This window comes from Platalea leucorodia, assembly GCF_965183815.1.
Source record: "Platalea leucorodia genome assembly, chromosome: 21".
NCBI classification, from domain to species: domain Eukaryota; kingdom Metazoa; phylum Chordata; class Aves; order Pelecaniformes; family Threskiornithidae; genus Platalea; species Platalea leucorodia.
Window position 1 is genome coordinate 6,694,255 of NC_138843.1, and position 27,023 is coordinate 6,721,277.

General features: G+C 47.6%; 1 protein-coding gene across 3 annotated transcripts; it reads left to right on the top strand.

Moving 5' to 3' along the window:
* The first annotated feature begins 2,197 nt into the window (after positions 1-2,197).
* Positions 2,198-26,403, top strand: LONP1 (lon peptidase 1, mitochondrial). Of its 3 annotated transcripts, XM_082331369.1 has the most exons (18): positions 2,198-2,398; positions 4,595-4,683; positions 5,103-5,222; positions 8,328-8,556; positions 9,127-9,188; positions 9,778-9,907; positions 10,306-10,389; positions 12,095-12,315; positions 13,932-14,070; positions 16,178-16,356; positions 17,919-18,006; positions 19,429-19,551; positions 20,327-20,443; positions 20,730-20,870; positions 20,956-21,121; positions 22,109-22,317; positions 24,334-24,498; positions 25,998-26,403. In XM_082331369.1, the coding sequence occupies exons 1-18, from the start codon at positions 2,294-2,296 to the stop codon at positions 26,160-26,162; spliced, it is 2,532 nt and encodes an 843-aa protein (XP_082187495.1). In that variant the 5' UTR covers positions 2,198-2,293; the 3' UTR covers positions 26,163-26,403. The 3 variants fall into 3 exon arrangements, 2 of the variants coding, with proteins under 2 accessions (XP_082187495.1, XP_082187496.1); XR_014230311.1 differs by lacking the exons at positions 24,334-24,498; positions 25,998-26,403 and adding an exon at positions 22,516-24,327 and having other exon boundaries at positions 2,205-2,398; positions 22,109-22,404; XM_082331370.1 differs by lacking the exon at positions 2,198-2,398 and having other exon boundaries at positions 5,054-5,222.
* The last annotated feature ends 620 nt before the right edge of the window (positions 26,404-27,023 follow it).

Below are 27,023 nucleotides of genomic sequence, written 5' to 3' on the forward strand. Positions count from 1 at the left end.
GATATCCTTTTTTCTTGTCTTCTCTTCCCTAAGGGACAGGAACCGAGGTGAATAACACAGCCGATGGGGCAAGGGCATCACCAGTCAGGGCCCAGTTCCACAGTACCCAAGAAAGGCAAGCAGCACAGACTCAGAGAGGATGGACAGACAGTAGCACGGTGACGAAGCAGGTCTGCGGTCAGGCCAGGTCTGGTGATTGCTGGGCAGGCACACAGTGACAAGGCAAGGCTGAGGTCAAGCTCTGAAAAGTTAGTCCAGGGATTGGGGTTCATATCAACAGGGTCCACAGCCAGGCATGGTCACAGCTGTTGCTGAACTAGAGGCCTGTACTCCTCCAGTGATACAGCTCAGCCTACGAAGGCCCAGGGCTGAGCTTAGAGCTCCTGGGCTCAGGTGAGGCTGCCCAGGGCCATTAGAGCCTATTGGTGTACTTGGGGTGCACGTGCAGACAAGTCCACGCCTCCTGCCTTCCCAGCCATGCAGACCCTCCTGCGTGGTACAGGTGGTTTGGCTGAGGGATCTCTGGAGATCATCCGTAGTCAAACCCCTCTGCTCAAAGCAGGGTCAACTAGAGCAGGCTGCTCAGGACTTCATCCAGTTGGATTTTGAACACCTCCAGGGATGTAGGTTCCACAGCCTCTCTGGGCAACCTGTGCCAGTGTTCAATCACCCTCACAGTAAAAAACCTTTTTCTTTCTTTAAATAGAACCTCTTGTATTTCAATTTGCGCCCATTGCCTCTTGTCCTTTCACTGGATACCACTGAGACAAGTCTCAAGGCTCCCTTGAATCTTTAAATTTCATTTCATCTTTCAACAGGCTGGAGAAATGGGATGACAGGAACTTCATGAAGCTCAACAAAGAGAAATGCAAAGTCTTGCACTTGGGGAGGAATAACTCCATGCACCAGTACATGCTGGGGGCCACACAGCTGGAAAGCAGCTTTGCAGAAACGGACCCGGAGGTCCTGGCGGACACCGAGTTGAGCAGGAGACAGCAGTCTGCCCGTGCTGCGAAGGCGGCCGATGGGGGCTGCGTCAGGAGGAGCCTTGGCAGCAGGCTGAGGGAGGTGATCCTTCCCCTCTGCTCCGCTCTGGTGAGGCCGCAGCTGGCGTGCGGTATCCAGTTCTGGGCTCCTGAATACAAGAGGGCACACCGGAGAGCCCAGGGAAGGGCCAGGAAGATGAAGGGACTGGAGCATCTCCCATGAGGAAAGGCGGAGAGAGCTGGGACTGTTCAACCTGGAGGAGAGAAGGTTCAGGGGGATCTTACCGATGTACACCGATACCTGAAGGGCAGCTGTAAGGAAGATGGAGCCAGATGCCTCTCAGCAGTGCCCAGCGACAGGACAAGAGGCCAAGGGCACAGACCGGAACACGGGAGGTTCCTTCTTAACGCAAGGAAACACTTTTTTACTGTGAGGGCGACTGCGCGCTGGCACAGGGTGCCCAGAGAGGCTGGGGGGCCTCCACGCATGGAGGTACTCAACAGCTGTCTGGGCACGGTCCTGGGGACCACCGAGGTCCTGGCCTGCTGAGGGCGAGGTTGGGGCGGTGGCCAAAGGGACATTCACGGGAGCCCGAGCCCATTTTTGGCCACGCACCCCCTTCCCCCAGCATCTCTCCGCTCGTTTCCCCGGGCCGGTTTGCCTCCTGCGCACCCGCCACCCACGCCCGGGGAGCGGCGAGGCTCGGCGGTGGCCGGGCTGCCGCAAGGGCGGCGGGGCGGAGCCCCCTCAGGAGAGCGCGGGAACCCAGCGGCCGCCCGTCCCCTCAGAAATCCCCGCCGGCGGCCGCCGCGCCCCCGCCCGCAAGGGGCGCTCGGCCCGGGCCGGGGCCGGGGCCGGGGCCGGGGCCGGGGCGCGAACCCGCCACCCCGGGCGGGCTCGGACGTGCGCGCCGCCACGCGCCCCTCGGCAGGACGGGGCCCGGCGCTCCCGGCGCCTGCGCGCCGCGGCGGGGCGGGGCGGGGCGGGCGGCGGAAGTGGCGCAGGGGCGCGCGCCGGCAGCATGGCGGCCGCCCGCTGCTTGCGGCTCTGCGGGCGCTGGCGGCCGGCGCTGCTGGGGCCCGCGCGGCGCCGCCTCTTGGCGGCCGCCTCCTCCGCGGCCCCCCCGGCCCCGCGGGGCTCCGCGCCGCCGGCCCGCGCCGCCTTCAGCACCGGCCCGCGCTGGCACCAGCGGAGCCCCGGCGGCCTGGCGGGGGGCGACGCGCTGGAGGGCGGCGGCGGCGAGGACGGTAGCGGCGGCGGCGGCGGCGGCGGCGGCGGGGCGGACGCTGGCGGGGCCGGGCCGGTGATGACGGCGCTGACGCCGCTGCTCGTCCCGGAGCATTTCCCCAACGTCCCTCTCATCGCCGTGACGCGCAACCCCGTCTTCCCGCGCTTCATTAAGATCATCGAGGTGAGGGGCCGCCGAGCCCGGCCCGGCCCGGCCCGGCCCAGCCCGGCGGGGCGGTCCCGGGGCCGGGGGCTCGCCCTCGCCGCCCCAGCCGGCTCGGCTGGAAGGGGCTCGCTGACCGCCGCCGAGCCCAGCCCGGGGCCGCGGGGCGGGCGATGGCTCCGGGGCGGTGTTGCCCCGGCTGCCGAGCGGGGCTTTGCCTGGCCTTGGCCCGGAGCCCTTAAGGGGGCCGGCAGCCTTTCGGCCCGGGCCGTATGGTGGGCGGCGTGGCCGCGGGCCCGGGTGCCTGGGCTTGCCGCCCAGCCTCTGGCAATGCCGGGGCGCTCTTCTCCTCCAAGCCATACTCCTTGTCTCTCCCGGTTTCTTTTAATCGTAGAGTACTGGGGCGGGTAGCAAGGTGTGTAACACTCTACAGCCTTCTGCTTCTTAGTGCTTATTTCTAACTATATAGCCTGACCGTGTTGGAATAGCGGTTTCTTTTGGGGTAGTTACGGGCTTCACGTTTCACAAGTATTGCATCAGAGTCGGTAACGCTGCTTCTAACAGGGAAGGTCAGTGATTCACACAGAAACTCTTTCCGAGTCTGCTGTCTCCTCCGTGTTCTTTTTCTGAAGGTTAAGCAAATGTGTCCTTGGTTTAGCTTCACGGGTTTGTGTCATAGCACCAAGAACAATATTTGTGAAGGCAGTAAACCGTGAGCTGCAAGAAGAAAGCATGAATTCAGTGTAGAGCAACGCTGCTATGGTGGGAGAGGGTGCTGAGAGATGGGGATGGTAATCTCAACATTTCGGAGTGTGATCTTTCCCCTCTGCACCTCTATATGTATTTTTAAGAGCCATAAATTTGATCTTTGATATGTGACTTGAGCTCACAGGCCAGAAATACTTCTTCCTCCTGAACTGCAACTGTTTTGGAACAAGTACTCATGTTTTTGCTCCTCACTAATATTTTACCAATCTGATTTTGGAGTAGATGTAACAAGAACTGAATCAAGAGTTTCCTGTTCCTGTAGTCTTGTTTATCATAATGTTATTTCTACGGTAATATTTTTTGCATGTCCAGATCTACTATGTGCAACTTTTAGTGTCTTTCTAGATGTGTTGGGGGAAGGAGAAGATTGTATATTATTATGGTCTTTAGGCACCATATGACACTTCTATGTGTAAGTCATTAATTTCAGTGCATAGGTCAACAGTGTCTTACATCAGGATAATTGTTAAATGCTCTCTCTTATCCTGCGAATTCATTGTGCTGCCATTTAATACTTTATTTCCTGACAATGTGAAATCTCTACAGTGAATACGGAATTATTAATTTTGTTCTTTCTGTTAATGTCTGACACTGGCAAGCACAGTTTTGCTAGACATTGTGCAAAATTAAAATAGGTGTGCCAAGAGTAGAATAGGCCAACAACGGTGGTATCGGTCACGCTGCTCTGTCAAGACCATGCTGTTTATTGTCAAAAGCGTTGAGCAATGCAGCTTACGTCCATCACTTTGAAAGAACGCTCGGTGGTCGGCAGTGTGACTTCATGCAGCAGCAGAATTCACAAGGAGGCATTTTCTTGGTCACTGGGGGTTCAGCCTGCTGTGATAACAGTTACAGCGGTGCCAGGGACAGATGTGTGGCACCCAGGGAGCGGAGGGGAGTACGAAAGTAAAGCAGGAAGAAATACTGGCTGGGACTCAAAGCAGGGACTCGGGTAGGCTGGTGGGTGTCGGAGAGCAATTGAACAGAGGGGGCTTTGGAGAAGAGGATTTAAACTAGGCTGGGTGGGCAGAATTCAGGCAATGGGTGGGGAAGATTGGACTAGCTCCCCAGTGGGAGTGGAGAGCTGGGACGTGCAGGTATGGAAGGGGAAGGGAGCAATGATGGCAACAGAAGCTTTTATAAAGTGTTATTCAAGTGACTGAGAGGTTTCTTGCTTCTAAGACTTGTACAGATTAGGCCTAGTTTCCCCCCCCTGCCTTCGAGCTTGTCTTGTGTACTCAGTGGCTTGTTTTAAATACTCAAAGTTCATGTTTCTCTAATACTCTTCCACTTCCATATTACTGTCCCCTAATGACGGCAAGGCTAGAAAAAAAACGATGTTAGACTTCATAATTCAGTCATAGGGTTTCACCATGCCTGGCCTTACATGCTGAGGGTGCAAAGCTTACAGAAAATCCGCCTCTGACTTCATACCTCTTGTTGTCCTAGGTAAAAAATAAGAAGCTGGTTGAGCTGCTGAGGAGGAAAGTTCGTCTTGCCCAGCCTTATGCTGGTGTTTTTCTTAAAAAGGATGATAAGTAAGTTGTTTCTCTTGATCTTTTTAAAAATTTAAAAATAAGCTATTTTCATGACTAGGCTGCATTTACACTAAAAGCTATGATCTGAAATTCCCTGCCTTGGATAGTATTACAGAAATTGCTTATAGGCTTGGACCATCCTCTCACTGTGACAGTTTTCATTGCCACCACCAGCACTGCTAGGAGCTTGAGTCTTGCTTTAGGAAAGGCTGTTATTATTTGGGAGGGAGATGAACCGTCCAGGTCGTTGGGTGATTTGGAACGGGGCTACGTGGTGGTAGCAGTGGGGGTAAGGTGAGGTGTCTCTGCTCCTGAGTCCAGTTTCAAGATCTGCAACCAGTGATTGTTTCTGTCTTTTTTTTAATCTTAGCTGCTTTCTCAAGATTCTGAACATCTACTCCAATTTTTTTCCTCCATAGCAATGAATCTGATGTGGTGGAGGATCTGAATGAGATCTACCAGATGGGAACTTTCGTACAGATTCATGAAATGCAGGACCTCGGAGACAAGCTGCGGATGATAGTCATGGGACACCGAAGGTAATTACTTGTACTTCCGCTGCATCTCACCAGACTTCTTTATAAATAGATATATTCCTTTATTGTTTTCACTATGTGTATGCATTTTCATACACAACTCGTGTGTGGCAAGCTTTTGCTTTGTTACCTGATAGTGCTCTGGTGCTCCAGCCCCGATATTCCGTGTGCTGTTACAAATGCGTCAGGTTAGCCCAAAAAAGGAAGAGCTGGTGCATGTCATTCTCATATAAACTGTACTGTGATGCAAGCAAGCATTCATTAAGCTGAAGTTTAGCAGTTTCTTTGACAAGTACAGCAACGTTTAGTAATGGTGAAAGAAATTCTCTGGAACTAATTCAAGCCAGTGTTATTGCTTTAAAAAAACGAAGTGGTCCAGAACTGCAATTATGTCTTGTGTGCATAATCTTGTCCCAGAACTGAATCGAAGTAGATTATTGTTGGGAATATAGGTTTAGCTATTTGTGTGAAGTACTTTGAGCTAAGACAATATAAAATTGTGGTTTTAAAAGCATCAAATAATTAATTTCCATTACAAGGAAAAATACAAGGAGAGAACCATGGTGGGGGAGACAGATTCAGGGTGGGCTTTGCTTCGAAGCATTGGTTTTTTCCTCCCACTCACTTTGCTTCAGTTGCATTTGTTCTGGGCAGCAATGAATGGGCAGTACTTCTCGAAGCTGAATTTGCACAGTTTGCAAGTCAGCTCCTTTCCAAATGAAGTCTTAGACATCCTGCTGCATTATCAAAGCACAACCTTGTTTGATTAGATTTTGGAAATAGGCAGCTATTGGTTTTGGTTTGCTTGGAAGGTGTGGGGAATTGGGCTTTATTTATTTGCCTGAGACACAGGGCACTGATCAGTCATGTCCACAGGAACCACACTGGATATCAGATCTGAGGAGCATGCTGTATTTGCAGGGAAAAATATAGAAAAGGAAACTGTTGTATCAGCAGCCAAAATAATGAAATGTGATGTCCTGCAAGTGTGGGTCCTCTCATTTCTAAATGCCTCCCTTAGCTCTCCCCATACACCTTCTAGCATGCCTTCTGGGTCAGGGCAGCAGGTTCTGTAGTCAATCCAGAGATATTTGCATGCTGACTGGCCAGCTGGCTGCTGCCAGGCTCCTTTCCGGTTGCCCTGTGAGGGGATGTTCTTCTACCCAGCAACTGATTTCCACCACCAGCAGCCCCACCCTCCAGAAAATGTTTTTGGACATCGTTGTCTGTGACTCTATTCTGTTGACAAGAGTAGTAAAATCTGCTAGTGGCAGATAGTCAGAGTAGTTGAGGAAGTCTTATTTTTTTGAAGGAGATCGCATGGAAAATGCACATAATGGCAGTTGTCCTGTGAGCTGGTGTCCTGGTTTCAGCTGGGATAGAGTTGATTTTTTTCTTCCTAGTAGCTGGTACGGTGCTGTGTTTGGATTTAGGATGAGAATCATGTTGACACCACACTGATGTTTCAGTTGTGGCTGAGCAGCGCTCACACTGGTCAAGGGCTTTTCAGCTTCCCGTGCTCTGCCCGGTGCCCAAGGAGCTGGGAGGGGGCACAGCCAGGGGGGCTGCCCCCGCCTGGCCCCAGGGCTATTCCATACCCTGTGGCGTCATGCCCAGTATAGAAACTGGGGGGAGCTGGCTGGGGGGCAGCGATCGCTGCTCAGGGACGGGCTGGGCATCAGTTGGCAGGTGGTGAGCAACTGTATCGTGTATCACTTGTTTTGTATATTATTATTATTACTACTACTATTCTATTTCATTTTACTTCAATTATTAAACTGTTCTTATCTCAACCCACGAGTTTTCTGACTTTCACCCTTCCAATTCTCTCCCCCATCCCGCTGGGGTGGGGGCAGTGAGCGAGCGGCTGGGTGATGCTTAGTTCCCGACTGGGGTTAAACCACGACAGCTGGGAGGCTGCTACCCCACAAGGTTTTTTGGACTCCGTATTCACAGCCTAGTGAGACACCTTTGTCAAAGGCTGTTGCAGTTCCTGAGTGTTTGTCTAGCACTCGTCTTTAGTGGGGTAACCTTTTAAGACAGTGGAGGGGGCAAGATTTTGATCCCTTTCTGGAGAACTGTAGGTCATAATCTGTATTGACAAGGTCTGACGTGAGGCTGTATGCACAGCAGGCAAAATTCTGAGACGTTTAGAAACAGTAACAGGGAAACTAATTTTTTGGAAGGTGATTATGCCATGTGATCTAGCCTGTCCCTTTTAGGGGACTCAGTTAATTGTTGTGGAATATATTGTGGGTTTGATCTCTTTCAAAATCATAACCTAGGAAATCTCTTTGTGTAATAAAGCAAAATTTCAAATGTCTCGCTATGGAATGACTTCAAGGTCTGTTATACACATGGTATGTAATATTTGTATTACAGTAGATAATGCAGCAGATGTGTTTTAAAGCAGAGAGATTGATTGCTGAGAATCAGAAAACTGAAAAAGCAGAACATTATATTCAGAATTTAAGTGAAACAGTGAACTTGCTTTTCAGGAGAGACAAGAAGAGGGTATCAGCCCACATCAGAGTTGTTGGCTCATGGAGCTGGAGAAACTAGCTCCTGAGCAGACATACTAACAACGATGCCTTACTAATCGTTCTGTTCATGTGCTGCAACTTGTCGCTGAGAAGTCAGACAGTCCGTGATATTGAGATTTGTGTGCGTGTGTGTTCACCGACATTTTTAGATTATTTTTCTTTTAATCGTTAGAAATCTGTTTTTGTAGTTCTGCAGCTGGTTTAAACTAACACAGTCTATGATAAAGGTGCTGTCAGCTGCCCTTGGCCTCTCGTTCACACACCAATAGGCTGATTCAGTGGTCAGTTAACTTTTATGTATGGTGACTTACTTATAAGTTTACTTAGTAAGTCCTGTCGGTATCTACCACTTCATTATTACTGTTTTACTAAATCAAGCCTTATTTTGACAAAATGAAGCAAAAGCTAAATCTTGTCAAAACACATACAATCAGTCACCATTGTTAAAGTTTGAAATTTTAGTTTACTCAAAATACAACTTAGCCTGTTTCCTTTTCATGCTGAAGAGCTGAAATCACATATAACGGAAGGGAATTGGTTGTAGCTGGTTTCTTTTGGCTTTCAGAATTCGTATAAACAAGCAACTAGAGGTTGAGCCTGAGGAGCCTGAGAACAAACAAAAAGTCAGAAGGAAGCAGAAGCGCTCTAAGAAGGAGGCTGAAGAGGAGCCTGGAGCAAAGGACCAAGCTGTGGAAGTGGTACTAGATCCTGTAGCTGCTTCCTCGCAGGAAGTTCTCATGGTAGAAGTAGAGAACGTGGTTCATGAAGATTTTCAGATCACAGAAGAGGTTAAAGTGAGTGAATTAATCATGCGAGCCTGGACTTGTCCTGCAGAGTTGCACCTATATTTCTTGCTTAAAAGGAAGAGTTCTAAAATGAGGCTCTAATTTCAGGCCTCAGAAACCAGTTCCTCCTTCTCACAGTCACTACATGAGGGGGTTATATAAAAATAATGATTTTTCATTACGACAGCTCAATTCCTTAGAACTGGTCACTTCAGAAAGTTGCTGAATGAAGAATTTGGGCTGTCCTTAAATCTGTGTAATATCCTCTATCAAGCTGAGTCTTTGCTCCAAGGTGACTTGAATGGTCAACCTGATGATACCTTCTGGCCAAGAAGCAGTTAAATTTTGTGCGTGCAGGAAGCCCGCCTGTAGTCCTTCTTGCCTTCCCGTGTCTCCCAGGAGGGACAGCTGCCCCACCACCAAGTACCATTACAGCACAGCGTTGCAGATGGGGGGCCAGGGGCTGGCTGGCTGTGCTCCCGTGCTGGAGAGGTTGGGGAATGTCATATTTGTACTTGTACAGGCCTTGTCTGCCCTTTTCCAGTCTTTTTGTTGATGACATCTTTGTTGCGTTTATAGGCACTTACTGCAGAAATTGTCAAAACAATCCGGGACATCATTGCCTTGAACCCCTTGTACAGGTATGTGTTTCCCATGCTGCCCTGCTTTGGGAACAGCGTGTTCTCAGGCTGGAGTACACTGAGATTTTCTATTCCGCTTGTTCTTTTGCTGTAATGAAGAAGAGAGATTTGCTGAATCGTCGCCTAGAATTTTGTTTTGGGATGCAAGCTTTATCATCCATTGTTGGAAACAGGGGAAGTTTTGAAAACCTCATGTGAAACTTAAATCCGAAGTAGGACGATAAGTCCTATGGCAGGTGATCTGGGTCTAAGTGAAGCTCACTGCAATAAGTATCGTGGTCTGATCCATGTAATATGAGCATAGTAAGAGTGTTAGCATACTGGCACACAAAATTTTTACATAACTTAAGAGAGCATTTCATGTATTTAGTTTTATTTATCATCAATCATTCCTTTCATTAAGTGATTTATGTGTTTGTTACTGAGTACTGGCTTAGTCAAATTTTTAAAAAATGAGTTATTTTGCTATGAAACTGAGCTGTGTTTCATTTCTTTACTCTGTCATAACAAGTAAATAACTCTATAAGGATACTCCCTTATGAATGTAAAAGTTTACTGAGCATTTGGGGTTTTATTATCATTTTTTCAGAGAGTCTGTACTTCAGATGATGCAGGCTGGACAACGTGTGGTAGATAACCCTATCTACCTGAGTGACATGGGTGCAGCACTAACGGGGGCAGAGTCGCAAGAACTTCAAGACATCTTGGAAGAAACCAGTGTAAGATGACGCTTTTAACTAAGGCTATGCTAACTGAGTCAGAAGTATGTCTGCTATACGGCATGGTTTCTTTACCAGCCTCAGTACAGAGGGGACTTCAGTATGGTGTTTGATGACAGGTTAATATCGGTGATTAGGTTCCTGTTGAGGGATATAGTAAGTCATTAATAACTTGCCTTAAGGGAAAGGCTGGATGCTCTGCATCTTTGGTGGCAAATAATTGTCTTTCGCGCATTGGTTGCATGCTGTGGGATTGCCACACGGTTCGTCTTTTTACATCTGCAGGTGCTGGAGAGTTCTCCCAGACAACCTGCTGGGAGCTTTTTATTCTCCCTTTCTCACGGGGAGTTGCCAAGAGTACAGAGTCTGAAAAGTCATTTTGTGTCTGTCTTTTCCAGATTCCCAAACGGCTTTACAAAGCCCTTTCCCTTCTAAAGAAGGAATATGAGCTGAGCAAACTTCAGCAGCGTCTTGGAAGGGAGGTAAGTTTTTTCAAGTGACACATACCTTCTATGTATTTATATCATGTCCACCGCTGTGATGCTTAGCACGGCCAGTGGAGACTTTTAAAGCAAGACAGTGGTACACACTCTAAAGGGAGGTTATTTTAGAGTTAAAATTTGATATTATTCTTCTGTTAGAAATTAGATTTTTTTCATGCACGTTTTAAAAGTAACAAGACGTGAGGCTACGGCATCTGCTGTTAAAATGCGTCCAAGCTGTAATTTCATGCAAGCAGGTAAATCCTAGAGGACTGCAGTTTACCAAGCATCTGTGTAAAAATATACAGCATAATACTGTATATAGCACAGAATAGTGTAAATAGCACAACGTTATTTTAGGAGACCCTCTGCTAACCACTGTGAACTGCAGCAGTTCCTGACTGTTGTAAGTTTTAATCAGAATACAATAACTGCATCAAAATGGTAGCTAAGTATATGAAATGCAAAGATTTGTGTATACTGAGTCAAAAGTTCCTGGGTTTATTAACTCCCAGTAATTGGGGCTTTTAAAATTCATGCTACATGCAAAATGCTTTTGGACCAGGGTGCAGGAATCATTGGAGACTTCTTAAGCAAATTGGACACATGCAGTCTGTGGGACCAGATGGGATGCATCCAAGGATGCTGAGAGGGCTTATGAATGTCACTGTTTTGTTGTCTCAATCATCTTTAAAACACTGTGGTGATTGGAGAGGTTCCTGGGGAGTGGAAAAATTTAAATGCCATGCCCGTCTTCAAGAAAGAGAACTGGGGAGACTACAGACATGTCAGTCTGCCCTCAACCCCTGGGAAGATTATGGAGAAAATCCTTCTGAAAGCCCTCTACAGGCAAATGAAGGAGGACATGATTTGGAAGAGCCAGAAGGGATTTTCCAAGAGCAAACTGTGCCTCATCAACCTGATTGCCTTCTCTGATAAGAAGGCCTAGAGCACAAAGGGAAAACAGTGACTGTTGTATACTTTGACGTTAGCGAGGCCTTTGTTATGGTCAGCCATAGTATTCTTGTGACCAAATTGGGATGTTACAGACTGGAAGGATGTAGTACAAAGTGGGTGAAAAAATTGGCTAGACTACTGGGCAGAAAGGGTTGTGATCAACACTGTAAGGTCTGACTGCAGCTAGCTACTAGTGGTGTCCCTCGGAGTCGGTAAGAACCTCCTCAAGTTCAGCAAAGAAAAATTCATAGTCCCACACCTGGGTTGGAATAACCCTGTGCAACAGGACAGGCTGGGTGCCAACTGGATAGAAAATAGCTTTGCAGAAAAGGACTTTGAGGCCCTGCTATGCAGGAAGCTGACCATGAATTAGCAGCTTGTCCTTGTGGCAAGGAAGGCCAACTGCATACTGGGCTCTGTTTGCAGTTGTGTAGACAGCAGGTTGAGAGAAGTGGTTATTCCCTTCTATTTGGCACTAGGGAGATCACATCTGGCTTGCTCTGCCCAGCTTTTGGTCTTCCCAGCATAAACAAAACACTGAAGTACTGAATCATGGCCAGTGGAGGCCACCGAGATGTGGAGGGAGCTGGAGTATGTCATAGAGTCACTTTTTACATTGGAACATGCTGTAAATGATTTCCGAGTCATATTTTCAGTTACTGAGAAGGTCATAACTGAGAAGTATTTGGAAGCGTTTGATGGGTTGTACCAGGAACAGAATAATTACTGTATTTGTTGCTGTGTCTAGGTTGAGGAGAAGATCAAGCAAACACATCGCAAATATCTTCTCCAAGAGCAATTGAAGATCATTAAGAAAGAGCTAGGTCTGGAAAAAGAGGACAAGGATGCTATAGAAGAGAAATTCCGTGAGCGACTAAAGGAGCTGGTTGTGCCAAAACATGTCATGGATGTGATTGACGAAGAGTTGAACAAGTTGGGCTTGCTGGATAATCACTCCTCAGAATTCAAGTGAGTGCATGGCTGTGTCCTCTGCTCTCAGGGTTAGTTGGGAGAATGAGAGAAATCAATACAATTCTGTGAAGCTCTTACCTCATGACTTTCTTTTCTTTTTTTGTCATAGTTGTTTTCCCTGACTGTAGCATGCAATCACATCCTAGCTATAGGATTGTTCTCCAAATCTCCTGTGTTTTATTGTAATTTACCTCTTTTGATCATTTCAGGTCTTCTCTTGCAGCCTAATGCTGTGGATAAGAACTGTGCCCTTCCTTACCCCCTGTGAAATGTGCAGTGATTCCTTCAGCCCTTAATTTTGGCTATCCTCCCTTGTACTTAGGTGTTTTCCTTAGATGCGAGAGAAGAGAAGCTAGTTACGTGACATTGGCTAAGCTACCTGAGGTGGTCCCTGAAGTGGTGGGGCAGGGTTGGAATTGCAAAGGAGTGAATAGCTTTTACCACATAATCCATGACATGGATCGTCAGAAACTGAGCTCGCTTGGAACATTGCTTGCCTGTTGAGGCATGTGTGCTATACAATACAGCGGTCAGCGTACTCATCAGCACTTTAATGTCCTGGATCTTTCCTTCTAAAACAAAGTATCTTTTATGGAGTAAACGACTGTGTTTGAGGTCAGATGTGTCATTTGGATGAGAAACATCTTGATAATCATAGACGAGGAGGAGGAGGGAGGAAGCTAGGAAAGACACGCTGGGCTTCCCAGCCAGCACAGTGCCTTTCCCTTTCCCTCGGAGCAGTAACAGTGGTGGCAAGTTGGCAAAGGAAGCACTTGGGAGAGAAAAGCCAAAGCTCTGTTGGTGTGGCGATTGCGGTCGAGCGAATCCTGGGACCAGCCAGCCAAGCATGGGAAGGCTGTGCTTCTCTGTGTTCCTGACTGCGCACTATTTACTATTTGCTGCGTCTTGCAGTCCTCCCTGGACATTTGAATCCCTGATCTGAGTGTGCAGAGTTTTAGAACAGATGAGTTCTGCTTTTATGCGCTTGTTTTCTCCTCAGTCATGGTCTGTTTAAACTGATTATCTCTACCGTTAGCTTCCGCAATAACATCCTTATCTCCCAGCCTTAAGTCTTTCTCTGTCGTGTTGTACATCCAGCTGTTTTTCCTTGCTTCTGAGCCAGGAGTCTTTCTTCTTTACATTGTCTTGGTCCACTGGAGAAACAGAGAAAACTGGGTTGCTATTGTTAAGTTTCATGACCTGATCCAAACAGTTGACAGTAGTGCAGAGCTTACAAACAATCCTGCCCATCTTGAGGCAGGACCCAGCCCCACACCGAAAAACCAAATGGGGAGTTTGTGTGCAGAAGTCTAGGTCTTTGCATGGTATGTTGGGGGTTCTTTGTCTCAGGAAGGCAAAAGCTGTGGGGAAAAAAGCTTTGATTTTTTTTTTTTTTTGGGGGGGGGTGGGGGGGAGGGAGACGACGACACAAGGAATGAAGACCATAATGAAAGGTTAGCAATGACTGCCCAGATAATGATGATCTTTTCATAGCCTCCCTTCCATGAGTCGTTTATATCCCACTTGTTCTGGCTGAGGTTATTTTGGGAGGTAGTGGAGGATGGCATGAGCTGGTTGTTGTCAAATCGCTCTCATTTGTGTGTTTCTGTCAGTGTTACACGGAACTACTTGGACTGGCTGACATCCATCCCGTGGGGAAAGTGTAGTGAGGAGAACCTGGAGCTGAGCAGAGCCCGAGCAGTTCTGGAGGAGGATCATTATGGAATGGATGACGTCAAGAAGCGAATTCTGGTAAGGCAGGAATAGGCAGCGTGTCCCATTTCACGCTCTGCTTGGCATCAGGCATTTTGGTTGTGTTTCAGATTGCAGCTCTCCATTGAATTTGTGTCAATTCATGGATCAAACAGAAAGCTGAAGCAAAGAACAGAATGTTCTGGTGATCAGTTAATGTGTTTAATTACTTATGGCAATAAATGTCATATTCTGATTTTGAACAGCAATATACTGTTTTGCTCCTTACTGCTGAGCAAGTGAATAAGTGTCCAAGGGAAATAGTCTCTGGAATTTAATCAGTTCATTCAGAGACTATTAAAATGGTTCCACTTGACTGGCAAAGTTACTGCCTTTCCAAAACACATGGAACTTCTACTCATACCTCTAAAATTAAGAGGGGGGGAAGTCAGCAAAGATGCATGTTTGCCTCACAACCTTTGCCTATCCCCAGAGTTGTGTTGGAGGCTGAAGGATTTATAGGCAGTGCAATACAGCCCTCACATAAGCAGACAGGGTAGTTTTCAGTGTTGCCTTGCTCTGCAACTTCTGTCACTTTTGCCTGAGGATGTCCCGCCTGTGCTTGCTGTGGTTAGGGAAGCTGTTTTAGATGAGAGTAGATACTTGCAACAGGTTGCAACAACTTCGGCAGCTTGCTGTGGAAACGGCCTTCCTTTCCAGGGGACAGGAATAGGCTCCTCCTTGTACCCAGCCAATGCGTTCAAGCAGTAAAAGACAATCCCAGTCTGGCAGCACTTGTATCATACTGGGCAAGTGCATGAAAGTGCCCCGTGGAGGGGAGGCAGGTGCAGATACTGACTTCGCATTGACAAATCGTGGTGAGAGCTTAGCGGTTCAGTGAAGCCGTTGAGTGTAGCTAGCCTTCAACTTGGCCATTGCCTTCCAGAGAGTGCAGTAAGGCAGTTTCTCTGACGGTTCCCACGTGCTGTATATAGCAGAGCTTTGTGTTGCCTTGGGGACAGCACTGAGGCCACCTCAGTAATTGTTGTGCATAGAAACATATAGGCATCTCCTAAGCTAACAGTACGATGCCATTATACATAATCAATAGTAAATTCTTAGACATCCTGGGATTTTGCTTTTATTAAATTGCTTTGTTCCAGTCTCTTCTAGAAAAAAGATAAAGGTTGTGAAGTATCTCCTTGCTGACAGCCAAAGGGGGCTTCTTTCCCTAGGAGTGCCCAAGTCTTGTGACTAAATCTCACTATCTGATTTATTATTTTGAATGTTTTATGGTAAGCCTGTTGCACACTTGCAAGCAGATAACCTCTTTTAAGTATCAGTCTCTTGTGTTGCTTGTCAACGCTATTCATGCTGACTAGGCCCAGCCTTTATACAGAAATAGATTGAGTTGCATCATACAGGTCTGTGCCTTTGATTATTGATGTGATTAATTCCACGCAGAGGAGACTCCCCAGTTGTAGCAATGCAAGCGAAGTTGATGATTTTAAGGTACTGAGAAATATCTGCACAGGTTTGAGCCTTAATTAGATTGGTGCTATTGTCCTCGTGCAGTATTGCTGTGGAGTTCAGTGCTGTAGGGCTCATCTTTACTAAATAACCAGCTTGTTACAGGGGAGCCGCATCTCTCTGCCCACTTGCACAGTGATTTCTCCACTGTAAGTGTATGAGCAGGTGAGACTTCAGTTCTGAACCGTGATCTTTTGATTTCTCAACTGCCGAGTGTTATTTGAGGGTTGCCTAGCATAGGAGTGTGAAAAGATGCAAGTTTAACTTAGCAAAGAAGAAGTGGTACAGTAGGAGATGCTGACTTGTAGCTTGAGAGACTCAGGTGAGAACTTGGGAAGCTGGGAGAACTAGAAGTCTGTCTTCCAACTCTTAAGACAGTGGAGGGAGAGAGACTGCTTCTCCTGGTGAGATGAGTACAGAGCACACAGCCCAGGGACAACCAAGTGTGTAAATAACCAGAAGGAAGAGGTGCACAGAACTCTTACTTAGCTTCTCCCCTGGCCCTCCCCAGCTCCTTTGAGGACTAGTTTTGTCTATGATGCTCATTTTGTAATAGTTGCTTGACCTGATAACAAATATGTTTTGGTGTTGCTGCAGTTGCAGTCTGTTCACTACTGGTGCTTCCTCTGTTCTGCAGGAATTTATAGCAGTCAGCCAGCTGCGAGGATCCACCCAGGGGAAGATCCTCTGTTTTTATGGCCCCCCTGGGGTTGGCAAGACCAGCATTGCCCGCTCCATCGCCAGGGCCCTGAACAGAGAGTACTTCCGCTTCAGTGTTGGAGGGATGACTGACGTAGCAGAAATAAAAGGACACAGGTCAGTGTAACTTGAGCAGTTTCTCTATCCAGCAATTTTTACTAATGTTGTCCAACTTCAGTAGGTTCCTGTTTTGACACTGTGCGTACTTTCCTTCTCTGTTCTGCCAACCCTTGCTGACAGGAGTTGGGATATAGGGAGAGGTGAAGCGGATAGCAAAGGGCGGAGTTTAGAACCTAATCATATTCTGGTCTCTAAGTGCAGTTGCTCCCTGCTTCTTGTGAATGCTTATGGGAGATCTTTGAAAAGCTGTGTGAGCTACTCAAAAGCATTGGACCGATGCCAGATGCTAATTCCTGTCTGTCTATAAATGCCAGCGCTAGAGAACGGTGACGGTTTGAGCGGGGTCATTCACGTGTTCAGGTGTGATTGAGACTCAGTTTCTGAATAATCAGGAGGGAGGTGCTGCATGAGGAAAACTTGGGAACAAGAGTATTTATGGGGAGAACAAGAAGGTGTGAATACAAATGGAGTAAATCCGACCCTGCCACGGGTTTATTTTCCTTCCACATACACCTGAAAACAAAACTAGCACTGTTTTCAAACTAGTAAGAGTAGCAGTTCTGCAGCGTGAATTGAACCTGCGAGGTTCTGCCCTATATGATAGGGTTCTTCTGGGGTTGTTTAGTCTGGAGGAGGCTGAGGGGAGCCCTCATCACTCTCTGCAATGGCCTGAAAGGAGGCTGGAGCCGGGGGGTCGGTCTCTTCTCCCCAGGAACAAGCAATGGGACAAGAGGGAACGGCCTCAAGCTGCGCCAGGGCAGGTTTGGGGTGGATGTTAGGAACAATCCCTTCCCCAAAGGGCTGTCAGGCCCTGGCCCAGGCTGCCCAGGGCAGGGGCTGAGTCCCCATCCCTGGGGGGATTTAACAGCCGGGGAGATGTGGTGCTTGGGGACACGGGTTAGTGGTGGCCTTGGCAGTGCTGGGTTAACGGTTGGACTTGATGATCTTAAGGGTCTTATCCAACCTTAATGATTCTGTGATTCTATAATACAGAAGCAGAGAGAAATATTTTACATACTTGGGATGTTCTCTGCTCTGTGCCTCTTAGCGTTCACTCTGTTGTTATGCTCTTGCTCTGCTTCTGCGCGTTCCTGGATTCCAGTTCCCTCTAGCACAAAGATTGTGTTTTGCTGTTAGCAGTTTGTTCCTCCAGCGTATCTTTTGATTTACACTGATCTTCCTTTTTTGTCCCTACCAAGTGAGGGAATGAAACGTTCCCTTTTCTAATGTTTCTTTACCCAAAAAGCAAGAAGTCACTATTCAAATATCTCTGTTCTCAGCCTTACCTCCTTGCTTCCCTCTAATTTAAAAGTGGTTAAAACTAAAGATAAAAACTGCAGTCTGGGAGTGTTCACCCAAAATTCATGTCTGATCTCTACTAGAAAGAGACTAGATGGGTCTTGGTGCTCAGTATGGTGATGGAGAATGCTTCTGATAGAGGTAGAAGAAATAGAGACTTGTTTCCCAGCAGGATATACCTGTTCCATCAGCTGCGTGCTGTCGTGTGATGTGTGCTGTACTTCACAGTGGTTCTCTAAATACAGTCTCTGGTAAAACAGGAGGACATACGTGGGAGCAATGCCAGGAAAAATCATCCAGTGTCTGAAGAAGACCAAGACAGAGAATCCGCTTATACTGATTGATGAGGTGATGTATCTGGTCTTCTCGTTTTTGCTCTTAAAAACATGTATCAATTCTTGACCCCAGTAGGAAAGGTGAAGCAGTAACTCTCTTAAAAATCCCAGAGGTTTTTTCATTTAAATGAGGCAGGGCTCTCAAGTTCTTTGGGTGACGGTGATACCTTAGACCCTTTGTTTTCTCTTCCTGTAAGAGACTTCAACTTCAATATTTCAGTTGTGCCCTTCTCATTAAATTGCAGCTATTTGGATCGCGAGGATCCTAATGGAGCTGGCTGGATATTTGGAGGCTTCAGTAGCTCTTGTGTTCCCTGCCCAGGTGTGGGTCCATCACTGTGCACAAACCCACCATTGCCCATGCGATTATTAGGAAGAGTCACTCTCTCAGCAGGTCTAAAGCAAGACTGTGAGGAATAAGATGCTTAGTCAGTTTGTGGTCTGATTTGAGAATAAATGAGCTGCTGGCCTACTGCTTGGTGGAAAAGCAAGCAAGGACAGGATATAATAGCAGGTGTTCAGAATAGGCTAAAGGTCTCTCTAGCGTCCTTGTGTGCCAGGCCTGGGAAGGACCAACAGCAGATGTCTTGGGAATGGTATGGGGGACCAAGAACCTGGGTAATGAGTTGCAGTGTAATGTAACCAATGAGTATCTTGATTTGAAAGGTAATGAAACCTGTAGGTCATGGCACTTAAGTGGTGCTGGTGAGGAGACTTGTGTTGGCCATAGTAGCAAACTGCATTATGTCCATCTAGTTATTGCTACTCTTTAGGGAGAAAAAGCAGTGGAGAGTGGCCCTGTTGTTTCCTCTTCTTCTGAGGACATGAACAATGCTGGAAGAGACAACAACCTTGGGCAGGGTCCTGGGCAGCCGGCTCTAGGTGGCCCTGCTTGAGCAGTGGGGTTGGACAAGATGACCTCGAGAAGTCCCTACCAGCCTCAATCAGTCTATGACTCTGTGCAAGCAACAGAGGTCACTAGCTGAGCTGTGAGGAGTGGCTGTGTGTAGGCACTTGGCACCTTGGGCAGAGTGAGGAGAACGTCTTAGCTTACGTATTGGGGAAATGGTATAAGCTAGCACCCTGTAGTCCTCCCACGGTGGACTGGTCTATGACTGTAGCTTAGCTTAGTCTAACAAGTAGTAACCCACTCATCCATGATAACTCACTTGCTTTTGATTGCATGCACACCCCCTGAGACTTTGTGGTGCTTTTCTACAACACTGTTAAAGTCCTGTGTCTTGCCAGGTGTGTCAGGCCCTCACGCGGTAGGACAGTGGGGGCTTGGGTGGATGCACAGAAAACTGATAGACTGGTAGTGGCTGTTTATGAACAAACACATGAAGATTTTCAGATGGAGCCTTTAGAGAATCTTTGCGTGAGAATTTATTGTGGTGAGAAACTTCTTTGAACATTTAAAGTTTTTCTCCCATAGGTGGATAAAATAGGAAGAGGATATCAAGGGGATCCATCCTCAGCCCTTCTAGAGCTGTTGGACCCAGAACAGAACTCTAACTTCTTGGATCATTACCTTGATGTTCCTGTGGATTTATCAAAGGTATTTCTCTCTTCTGCAGAGGCTGTAGAGCTGGAATGTATGAAGGCGTATCAATGCAGAGATTTCCTGTCCGTGAAAAGATGCCGACATTTTAGTCAGTTGGAAATTCAGACAGATGGGATTGAGACAGGAGTGGTACAGGGCTGTCTCTGCAGGAGTTGGCTTTAACCCAAGTGTCTGTACATACTTAAGAGAACACGATTACCAGCCTGTGTCCTATAGCCCTAACTCCCTGTAGAGCTAGGGACACAGAGATGTGTGGTCTCAGCTACAAAAGGCGGGAGTTTTTCTTCTATGCAATGACTGGCAGAGTCGCTATCAAGTGAGGTGGCTTCATGCTGCTGTCAAGCTTTTGAAATTGGTTCTCTCTGCACACTGTTGCACTCTTTGTGCAGCTTACATTAATTGCAGAACTGATGGATTAGAAATATATATACATAATTTGGTCACTTCTGTGCTAACTTCGTAGAAGGTGGCAATAACTTAGAAGTGAGATCTAGATCTCTCCAGGCAAATAGTTTCCTGGTCCGTATCAGACCATTCCAATTTCCCAGTTTGTGCTGTGTGTATTTCTAAAAATTTGTTTTGGGGGTAGGAAACATCCTACTACATTGTTCTAAAATCCAAAACTTTTCCTGTGATAAAAACTAGATTCCACAGAGAAGATGATCTTGCTCAGCCCTTCAGATAGAGAAACACAGAACTGAGGAACTATCGCTTGGACTAAAGCAGCAGGTTAATGAAAATGCTTAATAGGATCTTGTAATATTTCTAGGTACTTTTTATTTGTACTGCCAATGTAACGGAAACCATCCCAGAGCCGCTGCGGGATAGAATGGAAGTGATCAATGTATCAGGATATGTAGCAGAAGAGAAACTTGCAATTGCAGAGGTAAGCGAAACCACTGATGGGCTGTGAATTACATCTGATAAAATGTTTTTGGCAGATTCAGGCTTACATATTTACATCCAACTGTGTGCAAAGAAAATAGGCACGTGGCATTTTGGATGGAGTTCCTCTGATTTGAACGCCCAGTTAAAGGAACTCCAGTGTTCCACAGGCTGTGGACTCCAGAAGATGACATTGAGCTAATTGCAGGATGAAGTTGAGTGAATTGGAACCACCAGGCTTTTGTGACAAATGCTGACAGAAGGATGTGGGGGATGATTTCTTTCAGAGGTACTTGGTCCCTCAAGCACGAGTTCTGTGTGGCTTGGATGAAAACAAAGCCAAAATCACATCGGATGTCCTGACTGTTCTCATCAAGCAGTACTGCAGAGAGAGTGGGGTGAGGAATCTGCAGAAACAAGTAGAAAAGGTGAGGGAAAGTTGTGTGTAACCACGACCACTGTGCTTCAGCCTTCTCAGCTTTTTCTACAGAAACAAATTACTGTCTCACTCAGGTACTGAGGAAATCTGCCTATAAAATTGTGAGTGGAGAAGCAGAGACGGTCCAAGTAACACCCGAAAACCTGCAGGACTTTGTAGGAAAGCCCATCTTCACCGTGGATCGCATGTATGAAACCACTCCTCCAGGAGTGGTGATGGGTCTGGCCTGGACAGCTATGGGTGAGACAAAACGACTTTTGGGTTAACATCTACATTTCTGTATAATTTTCAAAAATTGAATGTGATAGTCAAACTGAATTTTCCCTACTGAGTCCAGTGAAGTTTACTGGCACCAGTAAAATTCAATTCTGTGGCCTTTTAGATCTGACGACTGTGTCCCTGAAGAAGGGACCCTTTCTTATTCCCTTACCCAAGCTCATTTTAGCTTCAGGCCAGCGTGTTTTCTCTTTATGCTCCATATCCCATAAGAACAGCATACCTTAGGAACATCAATGACTCAAAGCGTAAGGCTTTTCAGAGAGGACAAGACCTCGTCTGCTTCCTTAAAAGGAGGAGGTGCCATTCTGACTTACGGCACAGCTGAGGCGTGCTGTATCTCTTCAGTGATGCCACAACACTGATGTGGCTTTCCATGTCAAGGGCAGATAGCGGTATTCTAGCGCTCTGTCGGGGTGGGTGCCTTTGGCTAGTTACCGTGCATTGGATTGCTCCCCTAAGAACTTGGGGGCCTATGTGCACCACAGTATGGAAATACAGCACGCAGCAAAGGAGGTGACCCCTGCGTATTCTAATTGACCTTGGGTAGAATGGAAGTAGTTGAGAGGGAAGTGGTGGAGAAGGTGAGAGGTGTCTGACACCGGAAAGCTGAACTGGCTGGAAGTGTGTTATGGTAGGAGCCCACCTTTTTGGCTACGAAGAGCCTGAAACCATTACAAGAACTGACTATTTCCACTAAATAGGGGTTGCATCTGTATTGGTGGGGTGTGAAGTCCAAAGAAGCAATGGAGACTGTCAGTGCAGTGCTTTTGAGATTTCTAGCTAGCCTTCCCGGAAGGATTCGGAGAGCAGGTTTCAACTGCCCTTTACCCCAGAGTCTCATCGGGGCCCCAGTTCCAAATTCCTGACGTTGCCTCTGCATCACCAAAACCTTCTGGTTTGATTTTCCTTTAACTTTTCTCAGGATGTTGTTTTTCTTTTCACTCTTAGGAGGTTCCACTCTGTTTGTTGAAACATCCCTGAGGCGACCCAAAGACAAGGAGAACAAGGATGGGTCCCTGGAAGTAACAGGGCAGCTGGGCGATGTAATGAAAGAGAGTGCCAAAATAGCTTACACATTTGCAAGAGCCTTTCTGATGCAGAAGGACCCCAACAACGACTTTCTCATGTCTTCCCATATCCACTTGCATGTGCCAGAGGTAAACTGATGCAGAGTTCAGAGCATGTGTAGCAGCTCGGCTGGTTTGCTCCCCTAGACGTGAAGCTGGAAAGCACTTCATTTGTCCGTACGTTGTGCAGAACGCCCTATTCTAGCAGTAAAACCTAGAAAAGATGAGATTTTCCTCAGAATCCCGTGAAAGCATTCTTATGAGCTATGTTTCCATTCCTTTCTGCAGCAAGCATGCGGCAAGAATACAGGGGCTTGGATAATGCTGTAAGGAATGGAGTGGCTGGATTGGAGTGGCTGGAGAGCTGTCTGGCGGAAAAGGACCTGGGGGTGTTGGTTGACAGCCGCCTGAACACGAGCCAGCAGTGTGCCCAGGTGGCCAACAGGGCCAATGGCATCCTGGCCTGTATCAGGAATAGTGTGGCCAGCAGGACCAGGGAGGTGATAGTGCCCCTGTACTCGGCACTGGTGAGGCCACACCTCGAGCACTGTGTTCAGTGTTGGGCCCCTCACTACAAGGACATCGAGGTGCTGGAGCGTGGCCAGAGGAGGGCAACGAAGTTGGTGAAGGGTCTAGAGTACAAGTGTTATGAGGAGCGGCTGAAGGAATGGGGGTTGTGTAGTCTGGAGAAGAGGAGGCTGAGGGGAGCCCTCATCGCTCTCTGCAGCTGCCTGAAAGGAGGCTGGAGCCGGGGGGGTCGGTCTCCGCTCCCCAGGAACGAGCGATGGGACGAGAGGGAACGGCCTCAAGCTGCGCCAGGGCAGGGTTGGGTTGGATATTAGGAAAAAATTCTTCACCGAGGGGGTGGTCAAGCATTGGAACAGGCTGCCCAGGGAAGTGGTTGAATCTCCATCCCTGGAGGTATTTAAAGAACGGATAGACGTGGTGCTCGAGGACATGGTATAGTGATGGACTTGGCAGTGATAGGTTAACGGTTGGACTCGATGATCTTAAGGGTCTTTTCCAACCTTAACGATTCTATGATTCTATGAATCCTAGGCTTTTGTTGTAGCTGTTGGCCCTGTTCCGCAGGTGGGGAAACCATGGCAGAGAGATGAGTGATTTGGATTAAAGCTTGTATGCAGCTACACGGAAACCAAAGTTTAGGTCTCTGTGTTACCAGACCTTCATAAAGGCTTCAGGTCACTCACACCTAGTTAGTAACACTACTCTTGGTCTCTGTGCCATGGTTCCAAGTCCATATAATGGCAGCGGTTGCATTTTTCCAGTGTTTGGGACTGAAAATAAATGCACACGATGCTCGGAGGGGCTCGTATGCTGTGTAACGGGCTTTGGGCAGGTGCTTTACTGAAGACAAAGTTTGTGCTATCACTCTGCCCCAGCTTTGCTTCTGAACTGTTGCATGCTTTAACCTGGTGCACAGTCTCCTTGTTGCAGCTTGCTCTGTTCGTCAAGGTGCTTGGTTGGTATCTGTGTGTTCGCTTCCTGGAGAATCAGAAAACAGCAGACACTATCTCTGCCTCTACTCCCTCGGAAGCATTAATTTCTTCTGCTCTTACCTCAAAGATCTGTTTGATCTCGGATAAATCCAGACTGTCACTAGTTTAGGCCTGGGTTTTGTCAGGATTTCTAAACGGAATGATCTTTACTGCCTTGAGTGGTTTTCAGTATTGTCCCCCACTGTTTTGTGACGCTTGATGCTCTCTTCCCTTGTGATGCTGACCTGTTACGTGTTTCCATGGTTGGCTTAGGTCAACAAAAAGCTTCAAAGCATTCACGATTTTTGCTCCTGTTGCTTATTCAGAGTCCTGAGCCTGATGAGTATTGTGGTGGCATCAGGCCAGAAACCAAATTGTAGACTGATGGATTATTCCTCATGAATAAGATGAGGAGCGACATCGCTGTTAAGAGATCGGCCAATTCAAACAGCAGGATCCCATCAGTGACGCTTTCACAGAAACCTTTGTGAGACCCCCTGAAATCGGGGCCACGTTAAAACAGCAACGACAAAGGTGTTGTCTGGCTTCGCTACTCTTTGAATGAGCTAAAGGCAGGGGGTTGTGCTTGTTTTTTTTTTTTAAACAGGGAGCAACACCAAAGGACGGACCAAGTGCCGGGTGTACTATAGTAACAGCTTTGTTATCGCTGGCCATGAATTGCCCAGTGAGGCAGAACGTGGCCATGACTGGAGAGGTGTCATTAACTGGAAAAATTCTTCCTGTTGGTGGAATCAAGGAGAAGACTATTGCGGTAAGAGCTCGTGTCTTGTCTCTGTGCATCATCTGTGGGAGAGCGCCCTGGGTTTGGCTCAGCAGTGACTGGGACAAGCGGAGTGGGAGAGGCAGGGGTGCAGTGCACACTGGAGAAGCCTGCTGGGGGAACGTGGGGGTCTTGCCTGCACCTCTGGCTGCGAGGAAGGAGGTGGGACCCCAGGCTTTGTTCCAGGGCATTACTGCACTGGTAGAATTAAGGGTGGAAGGGGTCGTCCGGCTATTAAAGCTGTCTGTGACAGGCTGGGATGGTGCAGTGATCTGTGCTGGGCTGCAGCGCGTGTTTAAGGAGGGCATCCAGTGTAGATCTGACGGTATCCATAAGGTATCGTCCTTAACGCTAAGGCTCTGTTCCCCAGTTCAAGCTTGAATTTGTCTGACTTAAAATTGCGTACAGATATCACTATGTTTTTCTGGTTTAGATGGAAGGAACTTACTTTTAGTCTCTTGCATTTTCCCCTGCAAGGTTTCTTTCTACACCATAATCAAGTTACTTAATCCTTTTTTTTTTTAGTAAGCTATATAGCCTGAGTTCTCTGAAGGACTCTTGCAAGCAGTGGATTTATAGCAGCGCTTCCTTTTTTGGTTTCAACCCTTTGCAGTTTTCAGAATTCTTTTCCAAGCACTGAATCTCTCTCCGTACTTGGCATCTGCACAGCTCCTGCCTACCCCAGCCCTGCATCACACGTTTTCCTGTCTCCAAGAACGGCATTCGCTCTGTCAGCAGCCTGTTGAGCTGGGGCTTCACACCAGTGTTCTGTCCCCAAACCTGTTTGGGCGACAGCCTTGTGCGATGGGATTCCTTTTCCTCACGTGGCTTTAAAATGCGTAATTTTGCATTTTGTTTCGTGACGGTCGTTGCAGAAGGACCAGCACATGAGAGGGATGTCTGTGGCACTGACGCTGGCTGCACTTGCAGGAGCGCGAGTGGCCAGACAGGGGTGAGCGCAGGATCGCCCGTAAAGCGAGGGGGTACAAACCTGCCGCTTGAGCGGGCTCCTTCCTGCGCCCCTGCCGATGCAGGTGTCCGTAGCAAAAGGTTCTGTACAATGGGTCACGCATACTGATGCAGCGGGTTGCTCTGATAAGCTCTTTCTAATTCTTCCTTTGATTCTAGGGTTTATCCTCACCCAAGTTGGAACAGACTTTTAAAACTCTGTAAAATCGTAGGAATTGGTCTGAACAATCCCCCAGTGTGCTGACATAGCCCTGCTAAACTACCTCCCGCTTCCGCTGTCGCTGCAGCTGAGCAGGGGGGACTGGAGATGTGGGCTTTGGGGGCTTGGGGAGATCTACGCCACGATCCATCCTTCATTCATCTCCTATACGGAATGCCCTTGCTGCTCGCCAACGAACAGAGTAAAGCCAGATCAGGCTCCTAAATAGCTGTTCTTGCTTTCTAAAGTAGGAGAGCGTGTTTCTAGTAGATGGATGGATTTCTGGGACCCAACAGACTGCATTCGTTTCATTTCCCCACAGGCGAAGAGGGCAGGCGTTACCTGTATCATTCTGCCATCAGAGAACAAAAAGGATTATTACGACCTTGCTGGGTTCATTACAGAAGGACTGGAAGTGCATTTTGTTGAGCACTACAAAGAGGTATTTGATATAGCTTTTTCAAAGCTGGACTCTGCTGGAGGATGATGCTCGCCGACCTGGCTGGAAGGTGGTCTGTCCCTCAACGCTCGGCCCCCGCCCAGGGATGGGGCAACCTGGGGCAATCCTGACGTGGGACGTGGAGCTATTGCTGCTGCGCAGCTGCTCGAATGAATTATGGCTTTGGTAGAATAAAGTATTTCTCACTCTTTAATATCGAATTATGATCCCTGTTAAGTATTTCCAATAAAATTGTGAAATTTTACCTAAGGAATGGGTATGTTATCAGCCACAGGCAGTAGAGCTAGTCTCGTCTCTTCTAATTAAAGATTTTTCGGTTACTTCACTGTAATTCTAAATACCTGCTTATGGCAATGTTAACTCTACAAACAGAGCTGGGGCTATGATTCACAGCTGCAGTGTTCCTGATGTACTGGTAGTTCAGTAGCTCTCGGAAACCTCTCCCTGTCTCTGTGTATGAGCCTGTGCCTGGCCCGAGGGGAAACTGTGAAATTCTCCTACGCCGGCTCAGCAGAGCTAGCGCATTCAGCTGCAGAGGGACACGGTTCTCCTCCACACTCAGTCACAGGCCAGCCCCACCAGAAACAACCCCAGGCTTACAGAGAGAGCAAACCTGGACAGAAGAGCACTGCGCTCCACCATGGGCTCTTTGCCACTGCACCTCCGTGTGTTCACCGAGTTATAAAAAGGAACTAAAATGTCTTAGCGTGACTGTTGTACATCAATAAACACAGGCGTGGGCCAGAGAACATCAGTACTTTGTCTTATAGTGAATGCTAGAAAAAGAGTTTAAATAGGGGAAGAGCAGTGACATGAAGTTTAGCTGAAATGCACTTCTTAGTGCTGTTCTTCCTGCACAGGGCCTGTCTCACAGCCAGGCAGCCCTTA

Excerpts from the sequence above, each read along its gene's own strand:
- LONP1 (XM_082331369.1), top strand. The coding sequence starts at position 2,294 with ATGACGGCGCTGACGCCGCTGCTCGTCCCGGAGCATTTCCCCAACGTC. Across the intron at positions 9,189-9,777 it reads GCCTTGAACCCCTTGTACAG|AGAGTCTGTACTTCAGATGA; the intron begins GTATGTGTTTCC and ends TCATTTTTTCAG. Across the intron at positions 14,071-16,177 it reads ACGTCAAGAAGCGAATTCTG|GAATTTATAGCAGTCAGCCA; the intron begins GTAAGGCAGGAA and ends TCTGTTCTGCAG.